Below are 12787 nucleotides of genomic sequence, written 5' to 3'. Positions count from 1 at the left end.
AGCCCACCTCCTAGCCGACCACCTTCCGCTGTGCATAGCCCCGAGGGCTGCTGTCCGAACACTGCTGGCAGCCGCCCAGACTCCGCCGGAGCACCGGCTTTGCCGCCAGCGCTATGTGGTTTTCATCAAACTTCTGGTGCTCTTCGTGACCGTTTCCTCATTTACAAGTCGGGAGTAGGGTGTCCTCCAGCCTGTTCAGCCTGAGCTTCTGGCCAATGTCCTGGGGCACTCTAAGACGACTGAAAGACACTGAAAGACGACCAGGTTTCTTCTGGAGCTGACCCTTCATGGACGGAATCTCTGGATTCTCACAACCACCCTGGGATGCAAGATTGGTCCTATCTCACTTTACAGGCGAAGGGGTAGGGGGTGGGGTTGGGGAAGAGGCCCAGAGAGGCTGAAGGCCTTTTGGTTCAAGGGGTAGAATTCAAATTCTTTCCATTATATTGCCCCGGAGGAATGTTTTTTAGCAGAGTGACATGCTGAATTCTTAGACTAGTTTGGTAGGAGTGTAACATGGGAGATTCTACCAAAACTTGAGGTTATTGCTACTGACGATAAAATAAACACGGAGAAGTCTATCCATTTGCAACATCCTATGCCAAAAGAATAGAACTGAGTCATTAAGATGTTCAGGCTTCCCTGATAGGTCAGTTGGTAAAGAATCCACCTGCAATGCAGGAGACCCCTGTTCAATTCCTGGGTCGGGACATCCGCTGGAGAAAGGATAGGCTACCCACTCCAGTCCATCAGTAGGGAAGTGGCTAACTATGATATATATGTGTTAACAGGACCCTCCTCTTTTTAAAAAATTGGAGTTAGTTGCTTTACAGTGTTTAGTTTCTGCTGCATATAGCAAGGTGAATTAACTATATGTTTATATGTGTGTGTGTGTGTGTGTGTGTATCCCCCTTTTTGGATTTCCTTTCCATTTGGGCCATCATAGAGTATTGAGTAGAGTTCCGTGTGTGTGTGTGTGTGTGTGTGTGTGTGTGTGTGTATCCCCCTTTTTGGATTTCCTTTCCATTTGGGCCATCATAGAGTATTGAGTAGAGTTCCCTGTGTGTGTGTGTGTGTGTGTGTGTGTGTGTGTGTGTATCCCCCTTTTTGGATTTCCTTTCCATTTGGGCCATCATAGAGTATTGAGTAGAGTTCCCTGTGTGTGTGTGTGTGTGTGTGTGTGTGTGTGTGTGTGTGTGTGTCTGTATATCCCCCTTTTTGGATTTCCTTTCCATTTGGGCCATCATAGAGTATTGAGTAGAGTTCCGTGTGTGTGTGTGTGTGTGTGTGTGTGTGTGTATCCCCCTTTTTGTGTGTGTGTGTGTGTGTGTGTGTGTATCCCCCTTTTTGGATTTCCTTTCCATTTGGGCCATCATAGAGCATTGAGTAGAGTTCCCTGTGTGTGTGTGTGTGTGTGTGTGGGTGTGTCTGTGTGTATATATCCCCCTTTTTGGATTTCCTTTCCATTTGGGCCATCATAGAGTATTGAGTAGAGTTCCCTGTGCTATACAGTAGGTTTTCATCAGTTATTTATTTTATACATAGTAGTGTATATATGTCCATCCCAATCTCCTAATTCATTCTATCCCCGCCTTACCCCTTGGTATCCGTACCTTTGTTCTCTACGTCTATTTCTGCATTGCAAATAAGAGGGAAAGACACGAAAATTAAATATTTAAGAATTCAAAGGGTGGCCTGTAGTAGTCACAGATATTTTCTTTCCTTGGCAAAAGGTAGACTGTGGTTCTCTGTCCAGATGAAGTTGAGCATGGCCCTTGTGATTGCTAGGTCCAGTGAAATGAAAACTGAAGATGCATGTGTCAAGTTTCAGGTGACAGTTTTAAAAGTCAGTGCCCCTTTCATTACACTGTCTTCTTGGCTCTGTCACATGGCTAGCAATGTTCCCGTGATCTATCAGCCTAGGTCAATGGGCAGGTATTGACCTGATGGACATTTAGCAAATAATTCTTTAAGCCAATAAAATTTGAGGAGTTTTAGGCAACACAACCAACTTATCCAGGTAAGAAAAAATCATCAATTATGCCTCCTGTACTTTTTTCTCTGACTTGAAGTGTTTTCATGCTCGCTGAGCTATCCTTAATCTTCCTCTTGCGTCACCATATCATCAATGGGACAAACTTGCTGCTTCTAGTTCTGTCAACCAAAATGAGCTTTATCAAACACCTTTTCCCTCCCACCCCCAACCCCTCACTGGCTTCCTATTTGCCCTTGGGAATTGTCCAGGGACTTTAACATGACTGGAAGAGTCCATCCAGCACTGCTGGTGACCCTCACCCTGGCCCCTGCTGACCCTTTCGGATTCATCTCACTGCAGCACCCCCAGCCTCATTCCACCAGTCACACTCAACTGCACTTAGCTTCTCAAACTTGCCATGCTACCTATAATACTTCTGTCATGCTGACAGTCAGATCTCAGCTCAAATGTCTCAAGGAAGTCTTTTTTTTTCTCAAGGAAGTCTTTTTGACCACCCAGACCAAGTTAGATGTGCCCCGTAAGAGCCACAACTTCCAATACAAGTTGTGTATTTTGTCTGCTTTTGGTTCGTTTTTTGTCAGATCGTAGGTTCCCTGAGGGCAAAGACCATGTCTATTTTGGGGCTTCCCTGGTAGCTCAGCTGGTAAAGAATCCTCCTGCAATGCAGGAGACCCCAATTCAATTCCTGGATTTGGAAGATAGGCTGGAGAAGGGATAGGCTACCGGTTCCAGTATTCTTGGGCTTCCCTGGAGACTGAGCTGGTAAAGAATCTGCCTGCAATGCAGGAGACATGGTTTGATCTGAACACAACTGAGCAACTTTCACTTTACTATTTTGGGCACTGGAATACATTTCTTCCCTAAATGATCCTAGGAGGTAAAATAGTCACACTTTGTTTTAAAAACAGTGAGACTCAATAGTTTCCTTTGTTTAAAACTTATTTTTCCTTTTGAAAGTAAGTATGACCTATGTCCTTTGCCTACTTACAATGTTAGTATTTTTATAAACCAATACACGCAATTTAAAATTTTCTACTAGCCACGTTAAAAAGGAAAAACCAAAGTTACTTTCATTTCACCCAATATAACAGTGTATATTTTAATAAGTAGTCAAAATGTAAATTAAACCTTATTTCTTTTGTATTAGATTTTTGGTATTTGGTATTTTAGTGTACTTCAACCTGGAAACAAGATTTTCAAAGGCTAACATGAAATGTAGTCTTCCCCAAAGTTATAACAGAAAAATATTTAACATAGCTCCAGTTTTTAAATTAGAAAATAAATTCAGTTTCTTGGTTTTAGCAGCCACATTTCAAAAGCTCGATAGCCACACTTGCTTAGCATCTACCACTCATGGATGTACATTATCTTCTCTAACCAAAAATTTATGCCTGTATCTTATCTTCTCACATTTCCCAACGTTTCTGAAACCTGAATAAGGCCAATAATGACTTTAAGTTGTTTAAATTATTCTAGCCAGAAGTTGAGGATTGACTAATACAGTAACTGTTTTCAAGTTATCTTACACTTAAACGAACCAAACTGCCACTTTCACCAATGATTCTACTCTACAAATTGTAATTTTCTACTTGAATATTTTTGAAATGCCATGTACATATTATGTGATGGTGATGCAGAAAAGGGAACTGATGCTATCCAGGAGAATCATGCCTTGAAATACGCCTGCAAATAACTGCAGTCTTAAAGAATGTTTGCGACATCAAAACACCTACGTTGTCTTGTAAATACTTACACTCATGTGGCAAAATGACTGTGGTGGTTTTAAAAACATGTTCACAGACTCTTGAGATGAAGCTTCATGAGATGAAGCTCAGTACTTCTCCCTTTCAGTGTGGGCCTGACCCAGTTGCTTAACATACAGAGTATGGCAGCCCCAAATGAGGTTATTAAGATGTGGCTTTCATCTTAGATCACTCTCTGGGAAAGCCAGCTACCAAGTCACGAGCTGCCCGATAGAGACAGCCATGTGCCAAGGAAGGAGGAGGTCTCCATCCCCAACACCGTGAAAGGTCATTCACTCAATGACTACGAGTGGGCTTGGGAGGATCTTTCAGCCACAGGTGTCTTATATAGCCCAGGATGACAATCTGACTTCAGGAAAGGCCTTGGATCAGACTACTGGACTTAGCTGCTTCTCAGTTTCTGACCCACATGAACTGAGATGGTGTTTGTTGTCAGCTGCTAAGTTTTGGGGCAATGTGTTATGCACCAATGGATAATTCACAATAGCTTCTTATAGCTTGAAAAATCTCCCTAGTGCCAAATGAGGCATAAATCAAGTAAGGCATTTCTTTTCCCAGGTAACCCCAAACTAACATATACAAATACCTGTTTCTAGAGGTAATTACTGAAACTGTGATGCTATGGCGCAAACAACTTTTGAAATTAACTCTCACAGTATGAATCTAACTCTTTGAAATTTTGCTTCATGGTGTCAATTCAGCATTAAAGGTATTTGTTATTTGCAGTAAGTCTGGTGGTGAATAATTATTTTCTCATGATCACGCTTAAGGTATGCTTCTAAAGTAAGTGGTTTAATTTTCTGGTGTAGGAAAATGCCAAGAAAAGTCCTAAGAATGTTTGATATGACACCAGCACAGTCAAACAAAGTATATTCCTAAAATGAATAGTTTGAAAGATGGAAGTTACTTGGATGTGTAACTTCTGGAATTCTTCCTTCCCTCCAACTTGACTACTCTATAGTCATATCTCATAGGCTGGGTAAATCAAGGCAGATTTTTTGAAAACTATAATATACATCGGAAAGAAAGTCAGTATTCTTTCTGTTACCTACATTAAAAGTTTTCTTTGGAATTAACAGAAATGACCACTAGATGCCACTGTTGGTTTTTTTTTTAAGGGTAAATAGCAGGATGCAAGAACAGTTCAGATACAAAATCAATTTTTGTGTCATAATGAACACTGAAACAGAAATTGCTGGATTATTGTTAATGAAGAACCAAGACCCAGAAGTTCACTACACAGAAGTTTATTGTGAAAGTAAATTAAACATACAAACACACAATATGGCTAATGGTGGCAAAAGCAATCTGGTAGCTTAAGGCAAGTTTTAATGGAGATGAATTTAGAAAAGATGATGCAATGATGTCGTTTTGTTTAAATACAGATTATGGAAAAATATCAAATTGCATCAATAACTTAATAAAAGTAGTTTTCAAAGCCTGCACTACTGGAGAAAAAGGGCTCATGATCTTAATGCCAGCATTAAGACAGATGGAAGCAGTACAATGCTAAATGACAAGAACAATCCCGTATTTACAGAAGGATGGTAACATGAACATTTAATAATGTTTGATCTTAGTTACTGGTGGACTGAAAGCCCTTAGCTAGAAGCAATAGAAAAACTGTGCCATTATCATGTTTTAAAAAAAAAAAAACAATTTAAGTGCAGAGTCAAAAACCAAGGAGCTCTGTGATAAAGTAACCTTAAAACAGCACTGGAAGGATCATTTAAAAGGCGATTCCCTCAAGGGAAATTAGGGCACTGAGTGTGTAAACATGTGAGCTGCACAATATCAAAATCCAACCAATTCATTCATAGTACTTAGTTACACAAGATCAGCATGGTCTTTTATGATGCATATTGTTTATAGTGATTTAAACACACTCCTTACCATGCATGACTTCAAATATATAACACATACTTTTATTCTGAGATACAGGATATGTTTATGAATTATAAGACCTATATACATTGAAAGTCACACCTCCCTCATCAGTCAAGTGTATATATGTTTTAAATGCAATGACCTTATTCAGACTTCAGTTCATTTTCTGAATTGACCATGTCAGTTTTTTCAAACTCTTTATAATAATGCCATTCTATTATGATAAAATACATTTTTGCAAAAATTCAGAAATGCAGTAACATTTAAATGAATGTAACCATGAAAAATATTTGTAAGGAGATGCCAAATGACTTACGTTTTTTTCCAGTTTGTATTAAAAAAAAGCTGCAATCAATTTGACAATGAGCCTATTTAAAAAATATTCTTATACTAATTCATCTCAAAAGGTTCTATTAATAGTCCTTTTGGAAAATACCATATATATATAACCTGTGAATTTTTCTCCAGAATAATTAATGGAAGAAAATGTACGCTCTGCATAGATGTACATTTTCTAAGACAAATCTTTCATCACTCAGCATTGTTTTTTACAAAAGCATGCATTATAAAATACACATAAAAGCAGCTATCTTAAACATGATTTTAATACAATATTACCTTTGTAGCTGATTCATCACTGTCTCCAGTTTAATATGCTGTTACATACATGAAGAAGCTCCAGTATCCCTTTTCTTATTGACTTAAAAAAAAAATCCCTGAATAAAACAGAAGCCAGCCTGTGACTTCTTTAGGCATTTCAGTAGAATATTGAGACTATCTCCATACAAACTCATGATTATAGAACAGAATCTAAAACGATCTGGGGCAGACTAGAGTTAATACCAATTAAAATTTTTTTTGTTTAAAAAGGAAAGAAAAGGAGCTGATCATCAACATTTAAAAGGATACTGCAACTTTAACAACTGTAAACTTTTTGTTAGAAGGCATGGCAGACAGCTCTATGCTACAAGGTTTTTAGCTTGTTAATAATGCAAACCATCAGCAGTTTTAAAATGCCATAAACTATAAAAACACAAAAGGAAACAGGGGAAACAAAACAAAAAGCCAAGAATGTTTATCTAAAACGAAGCTGTATAACCAATACATCTAAAACTGAAAAAAACCAAACAACAACAAAAAAACTAGAGCAACTGATTAGGGGGAAAAAACCCTCTGGTAAAAATTTCAATTTCTTGACTTTTTAAAAATGACATGAACTTTTAAATTAAAATGAAGGGAAAACAAAGTTTTACAAGTGGATAGTTTCAACTCACTAAAATAATGCCAACAAGGTAAGCTTGCATAGAAAAAAATTTCAAATTATTACTGGCTACATGCATACAAAATTAGAAATGCAGGTATTATAGTGCAAAACCATGGCAGTTTGTGATGTCTTGTTACTGCCTAAGGTTGAGAAATAAACCGTAGTACCTCCAGTTATCACAGTTTCTGGTCTTAATTAATTATTTCTGCAGACTAGAAACAATGAATATGTAAAGATGGGGTCACATCTTTTGTGCCACCAATTAGCGAAGTTTGAGGTCATCACCACCACCTAAACTGGAACCAGGACTAGGGTCTTGTTGTCTTCTTGCCTGCAATGACAAAATTATAATTTAGGGTGAAAGTGTGTTTTGAAAATCAAAGTGCTAATAAATATAAAATACAGTAGCACATATAAGGAAAGTTTGCAGCCAACGAATTTTCAGCCAGTATCTCCACATGTTAAGAGGAAAAAGAACAATACAGATTATGTATGAAATATTTTGCTATAGTTTCCTTAAAAACCAAGAATAAAAATCTCATTATATGCAAAAGAGCATTATCAAAATATGTACTGTGGATAAAAGAGCAACAAATCCTGTATTTATAGTTTTGGGACTAAAGGGTTTAACTTGAATATACCATCCAAACATCTTAGAAGCAAACTTTCCCATTTTCTCTTTTAATACCAGCAGACATTTTACATACTACTATATAAAATAGATAAACAACAAGGACCTACTGTATAGCATAGGGAACTATGCTCAATATTTTGCAATAACCTATAAGGGAAAAGACTATATACATATCTGAATCATTGTGCTGTATACCTGAAACTAATATAACACTGTAAATTAACTATTCTTCAATTAAATATACATATAAATAAAATCATTTTTTAAAAAGCTGAGCATCCATTGAGTACTAACTATATGCTGGGCACTGTTCTAGGCAATTCACATGAATTAATTAATTTAATTAATTTAATCCCTGCCAACCACCTATAACACAGGTGCTATTGTTTATCCATTTTATGGATAAAAAACCTGAGTCATAATAAGTATATGGCTTATTAATCATATAACAAAAATATAGTAGCGAATTTCATCTCTCACTGTATTCTATCTATGCCATCTGGGTTTTAACCAGAAATCTCTTCGCCAAGAAATAAAATTCAGAATTACTATGGATAAAGTATTGTCTCAAAAAAAATATGATATGAGAGTCCTTGGTGCACTTGTTTATACCCGGAAGTATCTTTACAACAATACTAAGCAACTAAAAGGCTTGACAATTATAAACATTGAGGATTTCAAGTTTCACTTTAGAATAAACACTTCTATTTAAACTATGGGAAATAATAGAGAACATCTAAGAATGAACATATTGTACATGACACACTCTAATATACAGTTTTTTAAAATTTATTTTTAATTGAAGGATAATTGCTTTACAGTATTGTGTTGGTTTCTACCAAACATCAACATGAAATATACAGTTTTAATATAAGGGCCCCCGCTTGATCCACACATAATATTTACTTTCAGTTTCTCATAAATTCCAGTGCATCTTTCTTCCATAAGTGTTCTTTAGTGACTACAAATGTCAGTCAAGCACAAACATCTGTTTATAGAACCTAGTTCCTTCAGCAACAGTTTTCCTATGCTAGAGGCTACTCCATTTTACCAGCTGTTTAGGCAAAAAACCCTCAACATGTCTTTCTCTCACATCCAACAGCAAATTCTGATAGTTCCACATTTCAATAAATCCTGAATCTGACACTTCTGACTAATTCCTACCACTCTCACCCTCGTCCAAGCCACCATCATCTTTCATCTAGATCTTGTTTTAGCCACCTTTGTTACATGCCAGCAACCAGGACTGACTGCAATTAACCTGTGCCATCTTTAGCTAAATGGAATCATGTATTATTGTTACCAACTGATTGTCCACTATCTGTCAGTTTTGGGAAACAATCAAAAATTGAATGTTCTGATTTCAATTATTAAGATCTAAAACAGCTGTTAGGGAATGAACATCCTTGACCTTTAGTGAAACATCTCAACAAGTCACACCTGTGCTGTAAAATCATGTTTAGTCGGAAGCTCCAGTTTTATCATCATTTTTCAAAAAGGTTATGCTGTTTAGACAGAAATGACCTTGCCTTATTCACTTTCAAACAAATGCAAACCCAACACTAATTTCTGTGGTCTTTCTTATAAACTGTGATGTATTCCTCTAGCAAACCTTAACTATTTTTACACGCTGACTACATCTTGGCACATTCCTTTCGATTAACTAGTCAGATTAATGTTATGCTACATGGGTACAGACTGAAAGAGCGATGGAATGCATATGCATCAGAAAAACAAGTTATGTTCTCTACAGAATCAATGCTAAATGTAGTGTAAGGACAGATCAATTCTGCAAAATCAAGAGATGGTAATATAAGCATCTGGTTTCAGTCAATGAAGGTTAGAAAGGGGCTGAGCAATGAAGAAACACTGAGAAAAATCAATCCTAATTATATATTTATAAATTACTACTAACCTACCAGTAATACTTTGTGAAAAAGGTATTTCAGCTTTTGCCTTGTAATAAGAGTAATTTTCAAATTATTTTAATAATGGGGATGAGGTGGATGAACCTAGAACCTATTATACAGAGTGAAGTGAGTCAGAAAGAGAAAGATAAATATCGTATTCTAATGCATATATACAGAATCTAGAAAAATGGTACCAAAGAATTTATTTACAGGGCAGCAATGGAGAAACAGACATAGAGAACAGACTTATGGACATGGGGAGAGGGGAGGAGAGGGTGAGATATATGGAGACAGGAACATGGAAAGTTATATTACCATATGCAAAATAGATAGCCAACGGGAATTTCCTGCATAGCTCAGGAAACAAACAGGGGCTCTGCATCAACCTAGAGGGGTGGGTGGGGCAGGAGATGGGAGGGAGGCTCAAAAGGGAGGGGATATGTGTGTATCTGTGGGTGATTCATGTTGAGGTTTGACAGAAAACAGCAAAATTCTGTAAAGCAATTATCCTCCAATAAAAAATAAATTAATTAAAATCAGTGAAGTAAAAGAAAAAACAATTATTTTAATTGTTGGGATGACTCCAAATGAGTGACAAAAACAGTCATCAGCAGCTACAGTCCTCCCTACTGGTCAGGGCTGTGCAGAGGTTGCTATGGGTTTATTTGTTTAAAATATATTTTTGGTAAAAGCCTGGAAAGAAAAGTTGTTTTGCCTTCTGTGTTTTTAATTTCTATTTACATTGTAAAGAAGGAATGAGGAAGATGTAAAAGAAGACACTATAATGGAGAATCAAAAACTGAAAAAAAGAAAAGTCTGACAGTATCAATGAGAGCAGAAGAGAGAAGAACGAGAGAGCGGGGAGACTGGGAGGAAATTTAATGCTAGAAAGGAAGATGTATGCGCTGTCATATGAAGGAGACAAATACAGACACATTTATGTCCGATGAAATAGATTCCACATGATTGGAATTTGATAGCTAGATACACTGCCTTGAAAAGCAGTGCTTTAAACTGTGGCAGTTTTCTAATGAAGGCTGGGTATTTTAGAAACTCTGAACCTGATTATCTTAAAAGCATAAAGCCTGTAATTTCTAGTTTCTTTCTCCCCAGTCAATCCAGATAGGCCCTTGATTTTAACTTTTTTTTTTTTATTTTAACTTTTTATTAACAATATTTCAGAATAGGGTTTTAATAAAAAGCAGACACCCATGAGCCTGTTCAAAATACAAATCTGTTTCTAGTTTTTATAAAGAATTAATCTAGACATTTTACTACAGACCCCTCACTACCAGTTGCTCTTGTTTTCTTTATCACCCAAAAACATGGCAAATCCAGTTTCTAGATGGCAGTCATGGGATGTGCTCAAAATGAAGAGACAAAGACATGCACCAGATGCTGGAGCTTTCTCTGCTGGTCAGAGCCGTGCAGAAGTAGCCAAGAGCAGGGATACCCAAGTGAAAATGAATAAAACCTGACTGATTTCCTTTATTATCAAGATTATCAAACTGCAGAAAACTCTTCATGAGAAAATGCCCTAATAATTAAAAATAGATCCAAATTTATCAAGTGTATACTATACCAAGATAATGTGCAAATCACTTTATGTTTGACACTTGGCTAAAGGCTGGAACATAGCATGATAGAAGTTTAGAGCAGCACTGTACTCTACAGAGCTCTAGTTCAGCTCTCACTCACACATGACAGACCTGAGACCAAGAATGCTACATGATTCCCCCAAGGTTTCACAGTTAGCTGTGAACGCTAAAGAAAATGAACCTTTACCTTACAATTAGTATTAATGTCAGCCTCCTAACTAACTGCTATTTCTCCTGACTGCTAAGGCGAGACGAGGCACAAAGCAGAAATTTTAAGTCCTAATACAACAGAAAGAAATGCACTTTCTCCAAACTCATAAAAAAGGTAAAAACAAGGTCAGAAGACAATCATTAGTAGACTTCAAGAGCTGGTCTACTAGGCATCTCAAAAAAAATACAGTTTTTATAAAGTATACTTCAGGAAAACTTTAAAATGGCATTTAAAAAATAAAAGAGATAGTGGAAATAACTGACATTTCCGGGCTTGGATGGGGCAGCTCTACACTTTAGTAATGTGAGCTTATATAAGCTTCTTGCCCTCTTTCAGCCTCAGCTCCGCAAAAGGGAGATGCATCTTCTAAGAGCATTTACGACTCAGATGTAAAACCAATACTGCAGCATATACTGCCCGGCACATACTAAGCACTCACGCTGTTGCTATCACTACAAGCTGCTTATAACTTCCCGATTTATCTATATGAACTTTCCAAATCTTAAAAAAAAATCTGCATCCTACAGATAAGAGTGATTTTTATGAATTAAAATAAAGTTAAAATTCAAAGAATTTTAGTAAAATCTACCTCTCCTATGATATATACCAAACAAGGCCCTTTCCCTCTGTGTGGGAGAAGGCAGACCTAGCACCCTTGCTCTCCCTCACTAACCCTCTTCCGATGCTGACTCTTAGTCTGAGTTCATATTCCTAGTTCACCTTCATCTACTGTCCAAAATACACCCCAGGAAGGTCCAGTATAGACAGATTTTTATGTTAATTTGTCCTTACATAAAAATAAGTATTGACTGTTTAAGTGATGTGAAAACTGAAGTCTGTGGGAATTTAAAATAAATAAGAGGCTGAAAGTTTTTTCTTGGACCACACAAGGCTCCAAAAACATACAAAACATAAATATAAAAACCACATAGTCTTTCGCCTGTTTTTATTTCTAAATAGTTTCCACATAAAATTCCCATATGATTTGCTGAACTGTACTAAAACGGACTATAGCAGAATAAGCAATAATTGTTTACCCATTCTGACATTAAAGACAATAATTTGCTAACGCTTTATAACCTAAACAAATGAAAGCAGTTTCTAGATAATGACAGAGAAAATCTCTTTAAGCACCCCATCACCCTGCAGCTGAATTAACAGCCAACAGTACTACATCACAGCTTTAGGCTAAGAGGCCAGTCAGGCTGAAGGCAGCCTCGGCACACACTGCGAGTGTGTGGGAGCTGCTACACAACAGACGACAGAGCTGTCCTTCCAACTCATTTATGATCAAAGCACCCAGCCTCTAGCTTATGAAATTATTAACTTCAATCTTCTTTCACAAAATCCCCAAGTAAGGCAATGAAATTACAGTTATAGAGATGTGTAACATAAAAGACTGCCATGCATAGCATGTCAATATTTTCAAGTCGTGGAAAGAATCTCAGGTAAAGAGGCATGGGGTTACTTCTATGAGGCAACAGACATCAATGGGCAGGCAGTTTACAGAATAAATGTCTTTGA

At 37.1% G+C, this 12787-nt stretch overlaps 1 protein-coding gene across 2 annotated transcripts in view; it reads right to left on the bottom strand.

Annotated features, from left to right (window-relative positions):
- Window positions 1-4990: 4990 nt before the first annotated feature.
- Window positions 4991-12787, bottom strand: part of CBFB (core-binding factor subunit beta) — a 47914-nt gene continuing 40117 nt past the window's right edge. For both annotated transcript variants that reach the window (XM_061138686.1, XM_061138687.1), the window contains exon 6: window positions 4991-7241. In XM_061138686.1, the coding sequence (XP_060994669.1) occupies window positions 7173-7241 (69 nt within the window). In that variant the 3' untranslated portion in view covers window positions 4991-7172. The remainder of the gene's footprint in view (window positions 7242-12787) is intronic.

Source organism: Dama dama, chromosome 4, assembly GCF_033118175.1.
Source record: "Dama dama isolate Ldn47 chromosome 4, ASM3311817v1, whole genome shotgun sequence".
NCBI classification, from domain to species: Eukaryota; Metazoa; Chordata; class Mammalia; order Artiodactyla; family Cervidae; genus Dama; species Dama dama.
The sequence above is the reverse complement of the archived record's forward strand: the minus strand, read 5'-3'. Positions and strand labels throughout refer to the sequence as shown.